The 24113-nt window shown below is 46.5% G+C and overlaps 2 protein-coding genes across 8 annotated transcripts in view; both read left to right on the top strand.

Moving 5' to 3' along the window:
* The window catches only part of RNF185 (ring finger protein 185), a 44724-nt gene extending 29104 nt beyond the window's left edge, over positions 1 to 15620 (top strand). For 6 of the 7 annotated variants that reach the window (XM_032138849.2, XM_058431294.1, XM_058431293.1 and 3 more), the window contains 5 exons: positions 3404 to 3422; positions 6176 to 6288; positions 7648 to 7702; positions 12175 to 12292; positions 15145 to 15620. In XM_032138849.2, coding sequence (XP_031994740.1) covers positions 3404 to 3422; positions 6176 to 6288; positions 7648 to 7702; positions 12175 to 12292; positions 15145 to 15242 — 403 coding nt within the window. In that variant the 3' untranslated portion in view covers positions 15243 to 15620. Of the gene's footprint in view, positions 1 to 3403; positions 3423 to 6175; positions 6289 to 7647; positions 7869 to 12174; positions 12293 to 15144 lie in introns of those variants that run through there. The other variant, XR_004245407.2, reaches the window with a different exon arrangement.
* Positions 15621 to 23216: 7596 nt separating this feature from the next.
* LIMK2 (LIM domain kinase 2) overlaps positions 23217 to 24113 on the top strand; it is a 68603-nt gene continuing 67706 nt past the window's right edge. The window contains exon 1 of the mRNA XM_032138850.2: positions 23217 to 23366. Within this exon, the coding sequence (XP_031994741.1) occupies positions 23351 to 23366 (16 nt within the window). The 5' untranslated portion in view covers positions 23217 to 23350. The remainder of the gene's footprint in view (positions 23367 to 24113) is intronic.

Here is a 24113-nt window from a genome sequence, read left to right on the forward strand (position 1 = left end):
TTTTTTTTTTTTTTTTTTTTTTTTTTTTTGTGGAGACAACCTTGCTCTGTTGCCCAGGCTGGAGTGCAGTGGTGCAGTCTCGGCTCACTTGCAACCTCTGCCTCCTGGGCTCAAGTGGTTCTCCTGTCTCAGCCTCCCAAGTAGCTGGGACTACAGGAATGCACCACCACGCCCGGCTAATTTTCTTTTTGTATTTTTAGTAGAGATGGGGCTTCGCCATGCTGGCCAGGCTGGTTTCAAACTCCTCACCTCAAGTGATCTGCCCACCCCGACCTCCCAAAGTGCTAGGATTACAGGCGTGAGCCACCATACCCGGCCCTGTGTCAATTTTTTTTTTTTTTTTTGAGACGAAGTCTTGCTCTGTCACCAGGCTGGAGTGCAGTGGCACAATCTCGGCTCACTGCAATCTCTGCCTCCCAAGTTCAAGCACTTCTCCTGCCTCAGCCTCCCAGGTAGCTGGGATTACAGGCACACACCACCACATCCAGCTAATTTTTGTATTTTTAGTAGAGAGGTTTTCACCATGTTGGCCAGGATAGTCTCGATCTTCTGAACTCGTTATCTGCCCGCCTCGGCCTCCCAAAGTGCTGGGATTACTGGTGTGAGCCACCATGGCTGCTATCAATTTTTTTTTTTTAAAGGCAGAATGCCATTGGAAAGAACACAGACTATAAAATGAAACAGATGCTTCCAGTCTGGATGGTGCATCCCTGAGCAAATCTGCTAGCTTCCCTGTACTTTGGTTTCCTGATCTGCAAGATGGAGATAATGGTACTGCCTTATAGGTTAACGTGACCGTCCAGTGACATTAAGAAATGAAAAGGTATTCAGCCACAACGTGGCACACAGTACAGTCACAGTACATAATGACATTTTGGTCAACAATGGACTACATATCCAACAGCGGTCTCATAAGATGATGATGGACCTGAAAAGTTCCTATAATCTAGTGATTTTATAATGTCATAGAGCAGTGCGTTACCTTTTCTATGTTAGGTATGTTGAATTTTTTGTTTGTTTGTTTGTTGTTTTTTTGAGAAGGAGTCTCACTCTGTTGCCCAGGCTGGAGTGCAGTGGCGTGATCTTGGCTCACTGCAACCTCTGCCTCCCAGGTTCAAATGATTCTCCTGCTTCAGCCTTCCGAGAAGCTGGGATTACGCATATGTGCCACCACACCTGACTAATTTTTGTATTTTTAGTAGAGATGGGGTTTTACCGTGTTGGCCAGGCTGGTCTTGAACTCCTGATCTCAGGTGATCCACCCGCCTCAGCCTCCCAAAGTGCTGGGATTACAGGCGTGAGCCACCACGCCCAGCCTGGTTTTTGTTTTTTTTTGAGATGGAGTCTCACTGCGTCACCCATGCTGGAGTGCAGTGGCACTCCAGATTGAGTAGCACGATCTCAGCTCACTGCAACCTCCACCTCCCGGGTTCAAGTGATTCTCGTGCTTCAGCCTCCCACGTAGCTGGGATTACAGGCATGTGCCACCACACATGGCTAGTTTTTGTATTTTTAATAGAGATGGAGTTTCACCATGTTGGCCAGGCTGGTCTCGAACTCCTGACCTCAAATAATCTGCCCACCTCAGCTCCCAAAGTGCTGGGATTACAGGCGTGAGCCACCACACCTTGGCTCTGTTAGGTATGTTTAAATACACAAATATTTACTACTCTGTTACAGTTACCTACGATATTCACATGCTATTCAGGTTTGTAGCTTAGGAGCAATAGGCTATACTATGTAGCCTAGGTGTGTAGTAAGCTATTTCAGCTAGGTTTGTGTAAGTACACTCTGTGATGCTCACACAATGATGAAATTGCCTAATGACACATTTCTCAGAACTATCCCTGTCGTTCAGTGATACATGACTATCGTTGCTTAATAAATGGGAGGAATGGTCATTGTTATAAAGCCTGACTTTCCCCTGAGGGTCATTCCTTCACCTCCATTTCTCCCCTAGAGCCTTTAAGGGAACTTGCCAGTGGAGATCTGCCATGATTTGGGGTATTCTCCACTCAGTTTAGAATGACATTGCAAGATTAATGTTGGAGTCAGATGTTATGGCCAGGAAGATTGTGTATTTGGTTTGTGAAGCTAAACTGTGGTTCAGGAATTGGAAAAGGAACTATCCTTTGAGTTCAAAGTGTACTCAGCTAAAGATACTTGGTATGTGAGGTACAGAAGCCATGCCTGCATTTTCCACTGTCCTGGCCTACATAGTAGGTACACAGTAGATATGTGTTAACTAAATAAACGAGAGAAAGAAATTACAAATGTGGGCCAGACACGGTGGCTCACACCTTTAATCCCAGCACTTTGGGAGGCCAAGGCAGGCGGATCACCTGAGGTCAGGAGTTTGAGACCAGCCTGACTAACATGGTGAAACCCCGTTTCTACTAAAAATACAAAAAATTAGCTGGACGTGGTGGCGCACACCTATAATCCCAGCTACTCAGGAGGCTGAGGCAGGAGAATCGCTTGAACTTGAGAGGCGGAGGTTGCAGTGAACTGAGTGAGCTGCACTCCAGCTTGGGCAACAAGAGCAAAACTTCGTCTCAAAAAAAAAAAAATAAGTGGAGTTGAATACTCTTCTTTCAATTCTGTAGATATCATTTTTTTTGTATGTGGTGTTAGATTATAGAAAGGGCAATGAACTAGAAGTCAGGAGACTTTTTTTTTTAATCCTGATGCTGTTCATTTTATGTTTCTGAGCTTTGATTTCCTCATTTGAAAATGGACAGATTGGACAGCAGCTCTCTAAGCTGAAGGTAACCCTTTCTGTCAAGTAGCATCCCCATCCTTTCTATTACTTAAAGATGCTTTTAGAGTAGACCTGAACTTTTAAGCTGCTTCCTGCTAGGAGAGTTCTCAAGGATGAGGACAGCCTGAAGATTTTGTTAAACTGGATCTGGACTACCTGAGAGTCCATACATCCCTTGTGAGCCCAAGGAGGCTATGAACCCACTGAAATTGAGTGTAAAATAGTGTGTAGTACATGTGTATGTGAATGCCCCCATCAATTTTTTGCACAGGGTATCCTTAGCTTTTATTGGATTCCTTCAGATGTTATAACTCTCACAGGGTGATTTGTAGAGAAGCTGGGTCTGTGTGGTCTGAGCCCTGGGGATTTCACATATACTGAGATCTTAGGGGCAGAGGCTGGGGTCTTATCTCCATTGCGTTATTTTTTTTCTGTGATTTTTACCCCAGTTTTTTCTAATTTCCGATACCAGTAATCCCTACAGAACCTCAGTGGGCATGCAGTGTTCCATAGTTTACTCCTGTTTTCTCATTCTGCTACTACCACTCCACCCATCAAGTGTTTCTGCTAATGAAAGCATTTTTCTTCCTTTCCCCTTTTCTCCTTCTCCTTGATGACTGGTTGCCCTGGGGACTCTGGTAGTTGGCCGTGTTTACATCAGGTAAGATGCATTTCATTTTACTTTGTCTTTCATCAGCTATGGTTGCACAAGAGAGCCCTAGTCTCAGGAGACTGCTGTCAGAAGCTGCAATCTGCCCTGCTTGTGGGCTCATTTGCTTACTTACCCCCCAACCCAGCCTTCTTTACATACCTGCCCACTGACAGGCACTTGATGAAATTGGGATGTTCCTAATTCTGCCACAGATGGCCTTTGTGGATCTCAGTTACTCATTTATAAATTGGATTGGATTGATAGTATGTTAGTTAGGTCCTTTTTATTTTTGATATTCTGCTTCTATTAAAACAGTACCTCCTATCATATCAACAGTCCCCCAGCCCGTAAAGGTTATGAAAATATTAGGAAGGGGAAAACTTTTTTGGTGTCAACAAAGAGCTTTTGTGAGGAGAGAAAAGTCTATTTTCCCAGCTTTAGCACCTGCTTGGTGAGACAGAGCTGGGCCTGGCATTCACAAGTGGCTGTGAATAATCACAGCCAGCTGAATGTCTCCCTGGTCGTCAGCAGTAGAGTACCACACTTGTAGGTGGCCTGGGAATGTGGGGGAGGACAGAAGTTCCGGACTGCTAAAGCTTCAGAATCTGGATGAGAGAAAGAAGGTGGGAACAGGGCTGCACATTCTGTCCCCAGCGGGACCTGGTAGTACATATTGACTGTGAGTTTATGAAGAACATGTAACACATAAGTTTTGGAGCTATGAACAGTAAGAGTAGGAAATAAAATTGTTCAGTGCTGCCATCTCCTTAGCCCTGAAGTCCTAGATTCATGTTTATAGAATGTCTATAAAAACACGTTTTGGCCAGGTGTGGTGGCTCACGCCTGTAATTCCAGCACTTAGGGAGGCTGAGGCAGGTGGATCACTTGAGGCAAGGAGTTTGATAACAGCCTGGCCAACATGGCAAAACCCCGTATCTACAAAAAATATAAAAATTAGCTGGGCGTAGTGGTGCACACCCGTAGTCCCAGCTACTAGGGAGGCTGAGGCACAAGAATCGCTCGAATCTGGGAGGCAGAGGTTGCAGTGAGCTGAGATTGCACCACTGCACTCCAGCCTGGGTGACATAGTGAGACTCTGTTTCGAAAAAAAAAAAAAAAAAAACGAAAAAAAAAAACAACCCCCCCAAAAAAAACCCAAAAACATTTTTATCACTTGTTTTTTAAGAAAATTAATTTTTTTTTTTTTTTTTGAGACATTCTTACTCTGTCGCCCAGGCTAGAGTGCAATGGTGAGATCTTGGCTCACTGGAACCTCCGCCTCCCAGGTTCAAGCGATTCTTGTGCCTCAGCCTCCTGGGTAGCTGGGATTACAGGTGCACACCACCACACCCAGCTAGTTTTTTTGTCTTTTTAGTAGAGACAACGGAGTTTCACCATGTTCCCCAGGCTGGTCTTGAACTCCTGACCTCAGATGATCCACCCGCCTCAGCCTCCCAAAGTGCTGGGATTACAGGCGTGAGCCACCGTGCCTGGCCTAAACAAAAATTTTTAATGTAACCAGTGAAAGGGCCTGAGAAACCCAAAATGGGATTTTTTTATATTGAAAGAAATAGGTGAATGCAAAAAATCAATGAAAGTACATAAAAAGCATTAAGCAAATTTAGATAATGAGCAAAACCTATCCTTTAGCATGTGGTAAGTCACCAGAAAATGATCAGGTTGTCTCCTGATTCTGATGCCTGGGATACACAGTTGTTGGGGAAATGCTATAAAAATGAGAAATTGGCCGGGCACGGTGGCTCATGCCTGTGATCCCAGCACTTTGGCAGACCAAGGCAGGCAGATCACGAGGTCAGGAGTTTGAGACCAGCCTGGCCAACATGGTGAAACCCTGTCTCTACTAAAAATACAAAAATTAGCCAGGCACAGTGGTGGGCGCCTGTAATCCCAGCTACTTGGAAGGCTGAGACAGGAGAATTGCTTGAACCCAGGAGGCAGGGGTTGCAGTGAGCTGAGATCGTGCCACTACACTCCAGCCTGGGTGACAGAGCAAGACTCTGTCTGGGAAAAAAAAAAAGAAAAATCACAGAAAGAAGAATATGACTGACAGGAAAATACAGTTGCTCCTACTGGGAAGGTGGGGATTTAAAGTTTGCTGTACTTATACCAGCAGCCTAAATTGAGGCTGGGTATGTCAGACTTGACAGCCCCAGGCTTGCAGTTTCCCTCCCCCTGTGTTGCTAGGAGGCCCTAGAGAGAAACAAAGCATGAAGAAGCCTGTTTAATTGTGGTGATTTTTTCTTTTTTTGTGACAGAGTGTTGCTCTGTTGCCCAGGCTGGAATGCAGTGGTGCAATCTCAGCTCACTGCAACCTCTGCCTCCCGGGTTCAAGCGATTCTCCTGCCTCAGCCTCCCGAGTAGCTGGAACTACAGGCATGTGCCACCACGTCTGGCTAATTTTTGTATTTTTAGTAGAGACAGGGTTTCACCTTGTTGGCCAGGCTGCTCTTGAACTCCTGACCTCAGGTGATCCACCCACCTCTGCCTCCCAAAGTGCTGGGATTACAGGCATGAACCACTGCACCAGGCCAATTATGATGATATTTAAGGCAATTTTGATTTTACCACTGGTAAGTATTTGTTGAATGGCAGAAGGAATGGGAGTCGGGTTCCTTGAGGTGTTCCCTGCTCATGCTAGTGTTTCCCAGTTTGAGGCCTCTGGCCTGTGTTGTTCTGGTGACTCTGGCTGATCACTGTGGTGGGTCTTGGGCCATCCATGCATTTTTCTCTCCTGTTTGCAGTGGTTGGAGACCAGACCTAACAGACAGGTGTGTCCTGTTTGCAAAGCTGGCATCAGCCGAGACAAGGTCATCCCCCTCTATGGAAGGGGCAGCACTGGGCAACAGGACCCCAGGTGAGGACTTAGGATGCCTCTCCCACCCACTTCTCCCCTTGGACGTGAATTCGCTCCCATTCAGCATCCCCTAACCCCACCCTTTACTTAGTACTAGATGATCCCTTGGTGTCAAAGCAGTCTCATCCAGATGAGAGTCAGCTAGGAGGGGAGGGAAGAGAGGGGATCCAAGTTGCCATTTGCTGGGACCCAGCAGTGAACAGACATCACAATCACAAGTGTGCAGAGCCCTGCGAAAGAGCATTTCCACAGCCTGGGAAGCAGGATATGTAGCAGGAGAGGCTCCAGGGAGTAGGGTTACTGCATCAGTGATGTATGAAGCATGGGGGGAGGGGAAACAGGATCTGGGTGACTTTGTGGAGTTTGGGATTTCTAGAAATGGAGATGTGCATGGGTCCAGCATTCAACAAACACAAGTATTGAGAGCCCTTCATGGTCTGGCATCCCCAAGCTCTCCAGAAGAATCTCTTACCTTTATCCAGCTACCCTAGCACATGCTGTGTACCTGACATATTAGACTTCTCTTAAAAGGACTTGCTCTTTCACATTTATCAGCCTGTGTATTTGCTCTCTCTTCTGCCTTCTTCCCTCCCCAGTCCTGCTCAAGCTACCCCTCTACCCCCACCTGCTCCTCTAACTTCTACTCATCTCTTATGAGCAGCCCTAAAGTCCCCTCTTCCTTGAAGTGGTCTGTCTTCTTCACATTAGTTGCTCTCACCCAGTTCCCATCACACTGTCATGTGACTGGCTCTATCCCCCTTGAAACCACGAACACCTCAAGGGTTGGGTCTGTCATCAGTCTTAGTATTATAGCATCCTGCATAATGCTTATTGTATAACTAAGCCCTCAATTGAGTATTCATGGGTTGAGTGATTAGAGGGGGTGAGACTCAAAAATAGTAGCATCGGGTATTTGCCCAAAAATAGTGGGAGATAGAGCTGAAGTTAATAGGGGAAGGTCAGAGAAACCATGAACCTCAGCCCTTACTGCTGACAACCCGTCCTCTGTTCCAGTATGGATTTGGGATTTCTGATATCTATAGCAGGCCCAGGGAAGGCATCTGGCCATGATTCCTAACCGACCTGAGTCAGGATCTCTGTAAGAGGAGTAGGCTGTAGTGCTTTCTGGTGAATATCTCATAACAAGCCGATTTTCTCCCTGGTTCTCTACACACGTAGGAAGAACAGTTGCAGGTAGAATGAAGAGTTAGTATTTGGAGAATTAATCTGGCATAAGTTCATGTCCTGGGCAAGAAAGAGGCTATGGCCCTGACCCTGTTGGTAAAGAGCTCCAGGTCCTCACAGGGAGCAACTCAAAGCAATTTGTAATAGACTTATTTTACACCATTTCTGTTTCAGAGAGAAGACCCCTCCTCGTCCTCAAGGACAGAGGCCAGAGCCGGAGAATAGAGGGGTGAGGAACATTCTAGGAGAAGCTTCTACAAATGAGCTGATGGCTTTAGAAGTTTCCTTCTTAGCCTTACAATTTTCCTCTTTGATTATAAAAGTAAAGGAAAACTTGTAAAATACAGAAAGGAAAAGAGGGGGAAAAAATCACTTATAACCACACCAATCCAGAGGTAACCACTGGAAACATTTTGGTTATATTTTCTCTTCCATTTTTCTATAATTATATATACACACAAATTTTACAAATCTATGCATGTATTTTACAGATGTGTGTATACTTTTTACAATTTTTGTTTTTTGTTTTTTATAATATGTGGCTCCTGTTTTGTAACCCTCTCTTAAAATTTCATTTGTTCTACAGATATTTAGTGCCTTCTTTGTGTGAGTGGGAGTCTTTTAGTATTATCTTGAGATTTTACATTGCCAGCAATATTTTACTAACTACCTGTTTAGCATTTAGTTGTGTGGATTTAACATAATTCAATCCTTTGTTAGACATTTAGCGGCTTTCTTTTTCCAAGTTAAAAAAAATCCTGATGAACTTACAGATAAATTTGTGAGCATGTTCATTATTATTTTATTAGGATAAGACAGGGTCTCACTCTGTAGCCCAGGCTGGAGTACAGTGGCGTGATCACAGTTCACTGTAGCCTCGACCTCATGGGCTCAGTCTACCTCAGCCTCCCATGTAGCTGGGACCACAGGTGCACGGCACCATGCCCAGCGAGTTTTTTGGGGTTTTTTTTGTCTTTTTCGTTTGTTTGTTTTTGGTAGAAACAAGGTCTCACCATGTTGCTCAGGCTGGTCTCTAACTCCTGGGCTCAAGCAATCCTCTAACCTCAGCCTCCCAAAGTGTTAGGATTACAGGCGTGAACCACTGTGCCTGGCTTAGGATAAATTCTTAGAAGTAAGATTACTGGCTAAAAAAAAATTGCACATTTATCTCTAGTGATCTAGTGGCTAGGAACAAAAATATTTAAATTTTTTGCATATTTACATCAAATGTTATTCTTAAAAAAATTCTGTTAAAATGTTAAAGAAATTTTAAAAGCAAAATATTTACCCACCATTGCCAAGAGCCCAGAACAAGTATATTCTCATTTCCTCATGTTCTCTTCATCTATATGCTGTGCATATGTATTTTTATGTAGCCATCACCATTCTGTTTGCTTTAAAATTTAATTTTGGCAGGTTTTCCATGATGCTGTGAAGTGTCCTCTTTATTATTTAGGCTGCCATTTATTCCATTGAGTTTTTTATTATTTTTTATTTTTCCATGCTATTGCTGGGAACCCATTGAGTTTTGATTCATTATAATTTGGGTTTTCCTCATTGAAGGACCTTTTAGTTGTTTCCCCATTTTGCTATTTAAATAATGCTACAATAACCATCTTTGCACACTTTTTTTTTTTTTTTTTTGAGACAAAGTTTCACTCTTGTTGCCCAGGCTGGAGTGCAATGGTGCAATCTCGGCTCACCACAACCCCTGCCTCCCAGGTTCAAACAATTCTTCTGCCTCAGCCTCCAGTGTAGCTGGGATTACAGGCATGGGCCACCATGCCCAGCTAATTTTTGTATTTTTAATAGAGACAAGGTTTCTCCATGTTGGTCAGGCTGGTCTCGAACTCCCAAGCTCAGATGATCCTCCCTCCTTGGCTTCCCAAAGTGCTGGGATTACAGGCATGAGCCACCGCGCACTGCCACCTTTTTTTTTTTTTTGAGTTTGAATAATGGCATTTTATTGGGATTTCCAGGAGTAGGATTATTGAGTCAGGGATCTTGAAAGAAATTAAGGTTCTCAGCTGGGCACAGTGGCTCACACCTGTAATCTCAGCACTTTGGGAGGCCAAGGCGGGTGGATCACCTGAGGTCAGGAGTTCGAGACCGGCCTGACCAATATGGTGAAACCCTGTCTCTTCTTTTTTAAAAACATAAAAATTAGCTGGGCGTGGTGGCATGTGCCTGTAGTCCTAGCTACTCGGGAGGCTGAAACAGGAGAATCACTTGAACTCGGGAGGCAGAGGTTGCAGTGAGCTGAGATGGCACCACTGCACTCCAGCCTTGGCAACAGAGCGAGACTCTATCTCAAAAAAAAAAAAAAAAATTAAGGTTCTCTTCTCCGGATTACCCTTAATAATAATACTAGCAGTGAACACTTGTTGAATGGTTACTATATGGAAATAACTATATGTTAAGAGCTTTATATGCATGATCTCATTTAAGCCTCACATCAACTCATTTAACAGAGGAGGAAACTGAGGCCCAGATAGGTAAAGTGATCTGTCCAGGGCCACACATACAGTGCTGAAACCCAGATCTGGCTGGTATTGAAGTCTCTGCTCTTGACCCATCAGGTGACACCACTTTAACATTCCTAGGTTTTGGTTTCCTACAGAGCATTAGCAACTAATGCAGGAATCAGAGGCCCCCGGAAGCCAGAGGCCCTGGCCTTGATGACCAAAGTGCATATCTCTAGCATTTATAAGCACCTGCAGCTACTAGCGATGTTTTTTTGCATACTCTGGCCCAGGAACATAATCCCACCAAATGTATGGACTGGTGAGATCATATAGATGTTGCTAGAAGGGAAGCAGAATGGTTAGTCCTCAGGATTGCACTGAATGAATCTGTGGTTCCTGATGAAACAATTGCACCTTCCCAAGTAAGGCAGCCTCAGTCCCAGGAGCCGTTAGATTCAACAATGAACTGAGTAGGAGACATTTTGTATTGAGGAGAAGGAAACTCTTTGTCTTCCTTCCCTTTAGGTTTGCCCTCTCATTAAGTCAGCTGTTAGGCTTTATAGGTGATGCCATCTGGCAAGAAGTTTGGAACTAGATGCCAGGCTGCTCAGTGTGTGACGGAGAGCAGCTACTTTTGTGACTTGCAAAAGACTCATAAATGAAGGCCATTGAGCTCTTTGTGAAGAGCATTTGGCCCAATAGTCTGTCTTCTTGTTATTATTTTTAAAATCATTTGTTCTAAACCTCTCATCAGGGATGCAGGGGAAGAGAAAAAAATATTTGAAAGATGTGCACAGTAATTAAGAGCATGAAGGCCGGGCACAGTGGCTCTGGCCTCTAATCCCAGCACTTTAGGAGGCTGAGGTGGGAGGATCACTTGAGCCCAGGAGTTTGAGAACAGCCTGAGCAACAAAGTGAGACCTTATCTGTACAAAAAAATTTAAAAATTAGCGAGGCATGGAGGGGTACACCTGTGGTCCCAGCTACTCAAGAGGCTGAGATGGGAGTATTGCTTGAGCCTGGGAGGTTGAGTCTACAGTGAGCCATGATTGCACCATTGCACTCCAGGCTGGGTGACAGAGTGAGGCCCTGTCTCAAAAAAAAAAAAAAGAAAAGCATGTGTTTTCAGATCAAATTGACCTAGTTTTAGATCTAAACTGTACTCCTTGGTCAAGTTATTTCACCTCTCCAAGCCTCAGTTTGGTTATCTGTAAAATGCAGATGAAGCCAATGTAAAAATTAAACATGATTTATGTGTCCTAGTGCTTAACATGGTGCCTAGCACAGAGCTCACGCTTTAGAAAAGGGAGTTATTTATTCAGAATATTGTTCCTACTGAATCTTTTCATGTGAAAGAGGATGCAGTGTAGAACATGCACAGGGAAAGAAAACTGAGGGTGATAACACCAAACTGCTGACAGTGGTTACTTCAGAGGTAAAGTGGAGTAGCTGTGAAGTGGGAAGGTGAATAGAATATCTCTGACTTTCTTTGTCAATTATTTCTGTAATGTGTGAGTTTCTTATAGCAAGCATATATTACTTTTATAATCAGAAAACACTAAAGTGTTTTAAAATGTAAAAATTCTATGTAACAATATTAAAAGAAATTTTAATCTGTAACTTGTCCATATACCTACATATTGTCATGTACTTGTGACCACAGTTTTCAAACAATTTTGTCTGATAACTTGGTCACAAGAGTTTTTCAGTGTTACCGCTTAAGTCAGGATAATGGTTCTTTGAATGCATGTATCAAGATTTTGATCATGACTTCCATTGTTGGCTAATTAGAGTTTCAACATTTTTGCTATTAAAGATAATGTGTAGCTTGTTTGATGTTCCCTTGGGCACAGGGGTGACTGTCAATATTGCTCCTATAAAGCATGTAGAAGATGTTACTAGCTAATGTGGGACTCTGGAAAATATCCTCAAGCCCTGTGAGTGCTGACTTTTGTCAGCAGGGTGTTTCACACTGGGTCAGAGCCAGTCCTTTTTGGCCCATTCATAGATTCTTAGCTGGAAGCTAAGGCTAAAAGGGCAGAGGGCTTGCCAGAGTTCCTCTACTTCAGGGTATATATGGGAGGAAAAGCTGTCCCCCACCTTCGAAACATGTGGCACAAGGTAGGGAGAAGAGGCAGGTGCCACATGCAAGACAATGTGAGGTATGTTGAGTTTTGACAGGCACAGGAGAAACCTGCCTGATTCTCCTGCCCTTAATTGCCTTTCTTCCACACAGGGATTTCAAGGATTTGGATTTGGAGATGGTGGCTTCCAGATGTCTTTTGGAATTGGGGCATTTCCCTTTGGGATATTTGCCACAGCATTTAATATAAATGATGGGCGGCCTCCTCCAGGTAAGACACTATTTCCTTGAGAAATTAGGAAGATATCTTAGTAATATTGCTTGAAAGCTCCTTGGAATTCAGCAGTATATAAGTTACAGATCATTGTCACTACATAGATAATCAGCCTTTTCAAAATATCTTAAGCTGTTTTTAGATCACTTACAGACATGGTAACAATGTTGAGCACTTACCAACTATTAGGCATGCATATATATAGCACTTTCCATTCCAGGCTCAGGGGATCATCACAACCACCCTATGGAACAGGTGTGTGATTAGCTCTGTTTAACAGATCAGAAAATGCTCAGTAATGTTACCAAGACATACCCCATGTCTATAAAATGGAAAACTGTAAGTGATACTGGGCTGAGGAAAAGCCTAGTTCTGCACATTTACTCCCCACTTTGACCATTTGGGGGCATGGAAACGTGAGATGACCCATAAGGAGTGAGGGCATCTCCATTCTCTGGCATCTCTGTCCAGCTTCCTTCAGGACACAACATGTGGCTAGTCACAAGCAGCCTCAGCCCTGTGGGAACCATGTCTAGGTCTACCAACTGCTGCTGCATTTCTCCCTCCTACTGCTTGAAAATGCCATCTGCATTCAGTATAGAGCAAGGCAATGAGATGGGTGCCATGAACACCCAAGCCAAGATCCTTACTGTGGAGCCTGCAGAGATGCCATGATTGGTTGAGCTCTGCCTGCACTTGTTGGAGCTTCATGTGCACTGGACACAGCATATGGTACAGAAGTGACCATTGTGTGGTTCATGCCAACAGCTTATGCCCTAAAGATGGTAACTGGGTCATCCCAGTTATTCTCATCCCCACCCTGGTCCTTGGTGCACAGCAGGCGATCTGTAAGTCTTTCTTGACTGCCTGCCTGCCTGCCTGCCTGTCTTTGTCAATCCATCAGAGCATCCAACTGAGGAATCTCAGCACCAAGATATCTTGGGAATGCCTTTTGTTTTTGTTTTTGTTTTTGTTTTTGTTTTTGAGATGGAGTCTCGCTCTGTCCCCCAGGCTGGAGTGCAGTGGCACAATCTCGGCTCACTGCAAGTTCCACCTCCCAGGTTCACGCCATTCTCCTACCTCAGCCTCCTGAGTAGCTGGGACTACAGGCACCCGCCACCATGCCTGGCTAATTTTTTTGTATTTTTTTTGTAGAGACGGGATTTCACTGTGTTAGACAGGATGGTCTCGATCTCCTGACCTCGTGATCCGCCCACCTGGGCCTCCCAATGTGCTGGGATTACAGGCGTGAGCCACCGCGCCCAGCCTTGGGGATGCCCTTTCTTACCTTATCTGCCTTGAAGGTTTATCCTCTGTTCACATTTGTTTTTCAGAGGAAGGATACCCCAAAAGATAGGGTGTACTCTGCCCTGAAGAAAGGGCAAATCCCTATGAAGCCAGCAAGAACCTGCCTGATAGCTTGCATCCTTCTAACCTGGTCCAAGGCTAACCTTGGATTCCCCAGCTAAGCAGAGTTCCACAGCCAGGCTAGACTCTGGATCACTTTATCCCCCTGCCACAGTCACAGTTTTCCCTTGTCATGCTTGGTACAATTTGCCCATCCTGGATACAGATTATTTTATCCTCCTTCCTCCAAAGTCAGAACAGGGAGCTCTAAAGGGTAGCTTTTCTCAAAGCAGAGAGGAGTGGAGACTTAGGTTCTCACCCCAGTTCTTCTGCCTCTACCTTGAAAAACAAGTCATTTTGCCTGTCTGGATCCTAGTTCTCTTCTGGAAAAGGAAGGCAATCCCTGTGGGGCCCTTGAGAGGCAGTGTGTGGAGAGGCTGCAGAGCTCTGCCACTAACTTCTGAGCCTTTCAATCTTGAACAGATCACCTCAAACCTATGTTTCAGCTGCCTCCTACTCAAAATGGAAATAATAATATCCACCAAATAATAACATGTACAAAACACTTAGCAGATAGAAGATACTTAACAAACAGTAGGCTTGCTTTTATTATTTCCTGCAAGAGTTTCCTGTTAATCACCTGGTTTATTTGTATGTGCAGGCCAAACCTTTTATGATAAATTGGACCATGTCTTGTCCTTATTGTTATTGTTCCACATAGTTTCATTTTGCCTGATACTATATGGGGTTTAGAAATTTTTTTTGGCTGGGCGCAATGGCTCATGCCTGTAATGCCAACGCTTTGGGAGGCTGAGGTGGGCGGATCACCTGAGGTCAGGAGTTTGAGACCAGCCTGGCTAACATGGTAAAACCCTGTTTCTACTAAAAATACAAAAAAAAAAATTAGCCGGGTGTGGTGGTGCGTGCCTGTAATCCCAGCTACTCAGGAGGCTGAGGCAGGCGAATGGCTTGAACCCAGGAGGTGGAGGTTGCAGTGAGCCGAGATCGCGCCATTGCACTCCAGCCTGGGCAACAAGAGCAAAACTCTATCTCAAAAAGAAAAAAAAAAAAAAAAGGCCAGGCACGTTGGCTCACGCCTGTAATCCCAGCACTTTTGGAGGCTGAGGCAGGCAGATCACAAGGTCAGGAGTTCGAGACCAGCCTGACAAACATGGTGAAACCCCATCTCTACTAAAAATACAAAAATTAGCCAGGTGTGGTGGCGCACGCCTGTAATCCCAGCTACTTAGGAGGCTGAGGCAAGAGAATCGCTTGAACCTGGGAAGCAGAGGTTGTGGTGAGCTGAGATCATGCCACTGCACTCCAGCCTGGGCAACAGAGTGAGACTACGTTTCAAAAAAAAAAAAAAAGAAATCTTTTTGTATGTAGGATTCTGATGTTGTAAAGAGATAAAGATTGGTGCTGTCAACTTCTGGCCTGAGTGGGCAATGTGCATAGCTGCAGTGTTCTAATAGCCTGTTCTCTCCCTTCTGTCTCTCCAGCTGTCCCTGGGACACCCCAGTATGTGGACGAGCAGTTCCTGTCACGCCTTTTCCTATTTGTGGCCCTGGTGATCATGTTCTGGCTCCTGATTGCCTAATGCTGGGCTCCTGCCTACATCCGTGGCAGGGCTCTGGACTGGTGACGTGCCACCCCAACACCTGGTGTTTGGCTTCCTGGCTAATCTTGACTCCTGGAATCAGTGGGATCAGTAACACATCAAGGAGTCTTGTTTCTTCATCAGAGCTTTGGAACTCGAGACCAGTTGGCGATGACCCCTGAGTATCGCCACTGCTGTAAACACCCTATAACCTCAGACCTTGGCATTGAGTCCTCTCTCATGGGTGACACCATGAAATCTTGTTTCAGCCAGTTCTGCAGGTCCTGACTCTGCAGAGGGAAGAGGCAGAAAGAGAGAAACTGTCAGAGTATAATTTCACCTGAGTTTAATATTACAGAAACAAAAGGATGCACCAAATGGTATTTCTGGAAATTTTCATCTCTTTAAATACCCCTTGGTAAGTTGCCTCTGAAGCCAGTGGGGGCTCCTCAGATAGAGAGGTTCCCCTTTCAAATCCCAGTGCTGCTCTGTTCTCTTTCCTCCCCCTCCCACTCCCCCTCTTCTTCCTCTGTAGAGATGCAAGAAATTGCTGTCCCATGAAAATCATAATTGCAGCAGCTAAAGCTGGGGTCACTTAATGAATTCACCAGAGACTCAATGATCTTTTATTGGCTCTGGGCTGTGCTCAGTGTCTTTGGCCTCAGAGAACAACTTGAATGACTTCCTGGTTTCCTGGCATAAATTATTCCTGGTGAGACATGTGGCCTCACTCACAGATTTCCCATCAGCTTTCTCCCTAAAACTATGGGCATCTGCCTCTCTCTGCCAGAGAACACAGCCGAGAATACTGCTGAAGCTGAGACTGACTACTGTGCATTAGGAAAGACCTGGAGTCAGGACTTTGGTGGGATTTGGAGCTCCGAGGCAGGAATAACTGAACAAGCAGCCCTGTCCCCTAGGCTGGAGAAGCTTGAATGCATCCTCTCCCAGAACCTGCCACAGGAAACTGGGGGCTTTGTCAGGTCAGCCCAACTGCATGCAGAAGACCACCATCCTCAGAAGCCAAGTTGTCCTTTATGAAGAGGCAAGGAAAGGGGAAACCCACATGTGACCCTGATTTTGGTATGGCTTGATAGAGTTCCCTGAAAACTCCTTTTATGTGTGCTAAAACCAGGGAAGCATGTGACTCCCAAGCAGGCAACCCCTGATGATTTGTAAAGCCAGGTGGCAGGGCCTGGGGAGCCCTAGCACAATGATATTGTGTGGTCTTCCCTCCTGTGGAATCAAGGGGAAATTATTCTTCGCAATACCTTGATTTGATTTTCAGTTTCACAAGCTTCTTTCTCTGAATCTTATTGAGGGAATATGGTACCAAGCAGGTAGGACCGTTTGTCTGATGGAACAGTTCTTGCTCTGCCTTCTAGGCTTCATCCCAGAAATCCAGCCTCTTTCTGGATACCCCAAAGCTGGGGGGAGATGGGCTTCCTCTGGGCCTCTCTCTTACTTTGCCATCCACATTGCTCCTGGCTAACCCCAGCAATAACCAACAAATGGTAGGAAGCCCCACCTAGTGCTTTTTCCCAATTATGACTGCATAGTTTGTGGAAACAAAGATCTTGAGGAACATGAGGGAAGCCCTCCCCTCTTCATAGTCCCCATCTCTTCTCCTTTGTACCTGTCAACACCAGAGTTCAGTGTTTAAACAGACAAAATATGAAGTATTGAGTAGGTGGTTCATTTGCCGAATCCACTTGGTAGGAAGAAGCCATCAGCTTTATAGTGTGCCTGATAGATTTTAAACATTCCTGGGCACCCATTCAAGAGTGCTCTTTTTATCACCTTCTGGAAATCCCCAAAGTTGGAGGAGCCTCTGGAGTGTCTCTGCTCTAGAGAGAATTGGTGGGACCCCCCTCAGTGCAGTGGCCCCAACTGGTGGAGGGAGAGAGGACTTCAGTCAGATGGACTCAACAGAAATGGGTTTCCAGAAGAATAATGAAAAGTTGTGGGTAGGAAAATGAATCATTTGGACTCTTCAATGAAATGGAGTGAGCCCAGGAGAGCTCAACCAACAGAGGCACTCTGGGAACCTGTTAGTAAAGCCAGGCTGGCCAAATGCCATTTGATTTTGAACCTTGTAGGTCCCCACTCACCCTCTGCCAGGAGCTAAGTAAGGCAGGAGAGCTGACTTGGGACTGCTGGCTCGGCCCCAACAGGGAGCCCCCTTCCCACCACCCCTCGGCAAGCTCACCACCTCATCCTTCTGCCAAGGCAGCTTTCCTTTCTTTTGTGTGTTTTCTGTGTTCTTAGCCTCCACCCTCCTCTTGCCACCCTTGTGGACTAGGACCAGGTCCTGACCCCAGTCAGAAAATGATGATATGTACAGTGGCACACCTTAACCAGTCACTAATTTTCACTGTTGTGAAAGTGATTTGATTTAGAATTAAACAAATGGTTTTATATTCCTATGAGCTTGGACTTCTTGTCTGTGTCATGGAGGGTGAATGGGTGGGGAGTAGTCACACTGGTATGCCCTCATGGAGGCTCCTGTGCATCCTCCGTAATGTCACACTGAGGACGAAAGTCTTCAAAGAAGCTGGGCATGACTTATGCCTGTAGTACTCGTTACTCTGGAGGCTGAGGCGAGAGGATTGCTTGAGCCCTGAGTTTCAAGGCGGCATTGAGCTATGATCATGCCACTGAACTCCAACCTGGGTGACAAAGCGAGACTGTCTCTTAAAAAAAAAAACAAAAACGGAAAGAAAGTCTTTAAACAACTATTGATAATTAGAGATAATAAATGTAGGCTGGAGGCCTGACTTCATACACAGCCTTGCCCAAGATAAAACCTGTCTGACAGGCAGCCCCAGTCCTGACAAGTACATGGCATTCCTGAGCTTGGTAAGTGACAAGCTGCCACAATGGAGCTTAGCTTGTGGCTTATCAGAGCCTTTAGAACAATCATAGGTTACTCACTGTCAGCGTCTCTCCATCTGTTTAGTAACGGCAGGTGGGCTCTCAGCCAAGTCCTCTCTGGAGCAGAAGGTGTGTCCCTCCCTAAGGTTCCTTAGTAGCAGGGTATAGTGTGAGATGGAAGATGTTGCTGAGGTTACAGATCTGGCCCAGCCTCAGGCTCCCCAACATGCCAGAGCTACAGGTAATTCCTCTGAAAAGAGCTTTTTTTCTTCCTTTTAGATTTTGATCTAGCAGTTATCAAAGTGAATAGTACCAAGATACAGTGGGGAATGCAAAGGTGAGGGAACTTCAGGAGCTCATAAGCCCAATGAGAAAAGACCAGGTTTTTTTTTTCTTTTTTGAAAGATTTTAATTTTAGGCCAGGCATGGTGGCTTACACCTACAAACCCCAGCACTTTGTGAGGCTGAGGTGGGAGGATCGCTTGAGGCCAAGAGTTTGAGACCAGCCTGGGCAACACAGGGAGACTCCATCTCTACAAAAATAAAAAATATTAGCCAGGCACAGTGGTGCATGCTTGTGGTCCCAGCTACCCGGGAGGGAGGCTGAGGCGGGAAGATCACCTGAGCCTGGGAGGTCAAGGCTGCAGTGAGTTGTGATCATGCTAGTGCATTCCAGCCAGGGCAACAGACCCTTTTAGAAACAGGGTCTTACTCGGGTGCCCTGGCTAGAGTGCGGTGGTGTGATCACAGCTTACTGCAGCCTGGAACTCCCGGTCTCAGTAGGTTCTCCCAAAGTGTTGGAATTACAGGTGTAAGCCACCATACCCAGCCTTAGGTTTTTGTTTTCGATGGGAAAAAAAAAAAAAAACAGTAGTAGAACAGGACAATAAAGCCTCTGTGTAGCCATCACCCAACTCCGGTAACTATCAACTCAGATCAGTCTTGTTGCATCTATACCTCCTGCACACTGTTCCTCTCCCACTGTCTGAACTATTCAGAAACAAACCCCAGTCATATGTCATTTATTAAGTATTTCGATATGCATCTCAAGTATTTTAAAAACAAGCAAAATATGCTGGGCACGATGGCACACACCTGTGATCCTAGCACTTTGGGAGGGTGAGGCGGGCGGATTGCCAGAGCTCAGGAGTTCGAGACCAACCTGGGCAACATAGGGAAACCCCGTCTCTACTAAAATACAAAAAATTAGCCAGGCATAGCGGTATGCGCCTGTAGTCTCAGCAACTTGGGAGACTGAGGCAGAAGAATCGCTTGAACCCGGGAGGCAGAGGTTGCAGTGAGCCGAGATCGCACCAGTGCACTCCAGTCTGGGCGACAGAGCAAGACTCCATCTCAAAAAAAAAAAAAGCAAAATACCTTTACAAAATTTCTTAAAATCATCATATCCAATCACATTGTTCAGATTTCCCTAGTTGTCTCATAACTTGTGTAGTTTCAATTGAGATCCAAATCAGTTTCATACATTGCTATTATTTGTCTCCGAATTTTTTTTTTTTTTTTTTTTTTTAATTTTCAATTTCTTACCCAGCCGGGCGGGGGGGGGTGCAGCCCCAGCTCACTACAGCCCCCGTCTCCCGGGTTCAAGCGATTCTCATGCCTCAAATCTCCTGAGTAGCTGGGACTACAGGCGCCCGCCATCGTGCCTGGCTAATTTTTTTGTGTTTTGTGTGTGTGTGTGTGTGTGTGTGTGTGACAGAACCTCGCTCTGTCGCCCAGGCTGAAGTGCAGTGGCGGGATCTCAGCTCACTGCAAGCTCTGCCTCCTGGGTTCACGCCATTCTCCTGCCTCAGCCTCCCAAGTAGCTGAGACTACAGGTGCCCGTCACCACGCCCGGCTAATTTTTTTTGTATTTTTAGTACAGAAGGGGTTTCACCGTGTTAGCCAGGATGGTCTTGAGCTCCTGACCTCATGATCCACCCACCTCGGCCTCCCAAAGTGCTAGGATTACAGGGGTGAGCCACCTTGCCTGGCCTGTCTATGAAATTTTTTCTACTCTGCAGTTTATCTGTTAAAGAAACTAGGTTATTTGTCCTGTTGCATTTCCCACAGCGTCCTTTTTGCTATTTGCATCATGGAAATGTTATTAAGCTCCTCTTCCCCATGTATTTCCTGTAAGTTGGTTGTTAGATCTAGAAGCTTGACCAGATTCAAGCTTATTATTTGTTTTGTAAGACTGTGTCATGGGTGATAGTATATACTTGGTGCGTCTTATCTGGAGGCACTTAATGTCTCGTAGTCCTACTTTGTGATGTTATAGATGCCACTATATCATTTAGAGTTGAGAAACAAGACTGCACTCTGGGCAGAGTGGGGCACAAAATTACAGAGAACATGGAGAGCTGGTTGTTGTAGGAATGGCAGGTGGCGCAAGGCAGGATGTGCTCAGGAAAAAGCAGAGTCCTGGAGTGAAGGGAATAGGGAGACAAGTCCGCAGGGTGAGATGTAGTCAGCTCATGAGGGCTGGTTTGGCTTTTATTTTATAGGCAGTGGGGTGCTGTTGAAGGGTTTTGAACAGAGAGTTGACAGGTCCAGAAACACACTTTCGGAAGATTAACAAGTCAGTTTTGGGTAGGATGATTCAGGGAGGGCAGAGACTGGCTCAGTTTGAAGCAAGTAGAAGTGACACTGGGCAAGTCTGGTTGGGTACCAGTGGACCAGAACCTTCAAGAGGGCAGAACCTTGAGTTGTTTTTCAAGGTCCAGGTTTCAGGATCCTAGGCTCAGAGAGTTGACTGTGAGGCGGCTGGCAGGATCTGGCCCTAGGGACTAACCAAGCTATGGCCAGTGAAACAAACTGTGGACAGGTAACTTGGGTGCTATTGAAACTTAGTTGGTCTACTCCCTGCCCAGGCTTTCTCTACCCTCCAGAAGTCCCCCTTGAGTTCACAAGTGATTTCTGGAATGTTCTTTGGGTCCATATTAAAAATACATCTCTTGGCTGTAGCATTTCTACAGAAAGCTATTCCCTTCCATTACATTTTCAACTTGCGTTTCTCAGAGTCGCCTGAACTTCCCTAGGAGGAACTTGGAGAACTTGGCTATTCCCCAACTCCCTGCTGGTGAAGACCATGAGGCTAGAGGTAGGAGGAAGTGGAATGTGAGAGAGAATGAGGAGGGAGAACAGATAGACCTGGGTGCCTTGATGTGGAATGGAGGGAGAGGGAAGACACCCAGGAGGTTTTGGTTCCCAGGATGCCAGTGCTTTGTTGCCTGGGAAAATACAGTGTCATATCTTTCTGTAGGAAGGATGGGGAAAGTCCCTGTCCCCTGTTTGCTAGCCATGAGGCAGCTTGTCAGGAGAGTCCCTGGATTCCTGTCACTTTAATTCAATACACAATCTTGTGTTTACTATGATGATTTCCTCAGAAACTACAAAACTAAGTACTGAAAAGAGTTCCCAGGAATTAACGGAAATGGGACAGAGCCCTCCTCCCCAGCACTTTGTGCACACTCAGGACATCGTGAGCCACCTGCCACACCCAGAAGAGAAAAATCTGACCGGCATCCGGTTTGAATTAGAGCAGGAAGAAAGAGAATTGTGCTCGCCTTTGCCTTTGCCTTTGCTTACCCGACTGCTGGGACCAGAGGCAGCTGGGTTGAACTTTGTCTTTGGTCAGGGGTGGGGGTGAGGGGGACAGAATCCATTTCCCTGGGCCCCATCCTCTTTCTGGTCATTTGGACACGTTTCCTGTGATCTAAATCTGAAGTAAGGAAATGACAATTGTGAAAGACCTATCGTGAGAGAATCTGATGGGAGGGTGGGTCATCAGGGACCAGCTGACCTGGCTGATGATGTATTAATATCTTAATCACACAGAGAATCCCAATCTCCTTCCAAACCTAATGAGCGGAAGTGGTTCTCAAAGCTACTCAGCCAGCTAGCAGCTGCCATAACCCAGTCAGCTGTCCTAACTCTTAGTCCTGTAATCCCTCCTCCTCATAGAAGATTGTAAACTGGCAGCCCACAGGGCAAATCTAGTGGCCAGGTGTGTTTCATTTGGTCTACATGGCATTTTAAGAACTTTTTGATGCTATCAACATTTTTTAAAAGTGGCAAATTTCACCTAAATATCTGGATTTTTGGCTTTTTTTTTTTTTTTTGAGACGGAGTCTCGCTCTGTCGCCCAGGCTGGAGTGCAGTGGCGCGATCTCGGCTCACTGCAAGCTCCGCCTCCTGGGTTCACGCCATTCTCCTGCCTCAGCCTCTCCGAGTAGCTGGGACTACAGGCGCCCGCCACCACGCCCGGCTAATTTTTTTTTTGTATTTTTAGTAGAGACGGGGTTTCACCGTGGTCTTGATCTGACCTCGTGATCCGCCCGCCTCGGCCTCCCAAAGTGCTGGGATTACAAGCGTGAGCCACTGTGCCCGGTCTTTTGGCATGTTTTGAAAGGTTGGAAGACCTGGGAATGGTAGGCCCATGTTCCTGCAGGGGAGTGCTCGTCTTCCAATGGGGCGCACAGGCTCCAGCGTCCTGCTCTAAACCTAATTGGCCTGGCTGAGGATCTGCTCCTGGAATGCTGGTTTGTCGCCTCCAACTATCTTTGACTTAGAGATTATTTACTGTCAGTTTACTCATAGCGGCGCAGAGAAGTGGTTTCTCTGAGCTAGAAACTTCTAAGAAAAGTCCATCCTCAAAGCTGTTTGTGGGATAGACGTGGCTCCTCCACTGTAATATTCCTGATTCCAAACACTACTGAAAAGAGCTCTGAACTGGCAGTCAGCAAGGCCTGGGCTCCCATCCCGGCTCTCCTCCTAATGAGCGAAGCCGTTTCGAGGTAGTCGAACTTAGCCTCTGATCCTTAACTTTCCCTATCTGTAAATGAGGGCGACTAGATGGGTGCGGACTGTCATCCGTGTTGAGACTTCCGGCCCCCACAGAATCAACCTTACCGGCGGGAGCACCTCGAGGGGACGCCGCTCGCACTAGGGGGCGCCAGGGCCGCTGCAGAGCCAGAGCCAGAGCCAGGGGGCGGGGACGCGTCTCGGGAGCGGGGCCTGAGAGCGGCGGGGCGGGGCGTCGGCGGGCAGTCCCCTGTGCCAGGTGTGGTTTGGTCCTCCCAGGGCGCCGTAGGCGGTGCATCCCGTTCGCGCCTGGGGCTGTGGTCCTTCTACGCCTGAGGCGGCGGCTGCAGGAGCTGAGGGGAGTTGAGGGAGCTGAGGGGAGCTGCTGTGTTTCCCCGCCTCCTCCTCCCCATTTCCGCGCTCCCGGGACCATGTCCGCGCTGGCGGGTAAGGAAGGGCTGCTCCGCCCTGTCCCGCCGTTATCTCCGAAGTCCGGCTCCATGGCGCCTGAGGGAAACCGGCGGTCTCTCGGGGGTTTCGGGCTGGTTGGGTCCTTGTGGGTCCGAGCTCCTCAGAAAAGCTGGGAGGCGGAGTGGGCACAGCGCTCCCCAGGCATTTGGAGGGTGGGACTCCGGGAATGGGGAGGCAGGGCATCCTGGAGACAGAGGGCTCCGAGGGGCAGGCGGGTTGGGCGGCTTCCCGCGAGTTGAGGTCCCGGGGAGGAAGAGATTCTGGCTCTGCCAGGAATCCAGCTTTTTGGAGGGACCTGGCGGCCGCAGACCCCCAAATTAACCCTTTTTAAGGAAGTTGAAAAGCATGAGGTTCTCTTATAGTGGAAGCTCTGTGGAATTTGAGGAGTACAGGATCCTCCAGGGTTCAGGACAATTAGGAGAGTTACCCCGGGGTTCTGGGTTTTCTGAGGGAAATGGAGGATGTGACTTCCCTGCCAGGACCCAAGGCTTCTCGCGGGCATCTTGAAGTCTGGGAGTTCCCCGGGGCTGGGAGCTCTTTGCAGAAAATAAGGGAGTATGGAGCCCCTTGAGGTTTAGGACAGGACTAAGGGTAAGGAGAGATCGGACCATTCTTTGGGGGCTCAAAGATCTCTGCTACAGGTGGCGAAAGTAGGCCACCTGGGGTTCTGAGTCCTCCCGTGGAAGCTCCCTTGGCCTCTCTAGACTAAAGACTAGAGGTATG

This window comes from Hylobates moloch, unplaced genomic scaffold, assembly GCF_009828535.3.
Source record: "Hylobates moloch isolate HMO894 unplaced genomic scaffold, HMol_V3 SCAFFOLD_19, whole genome shotgun sequence".
Lineage (NCBI taxonomy): Eukaryota > Metazoa > Chordata > Mammalia > Primates > Hylobatidae > Hylobates > Hylobates moloch.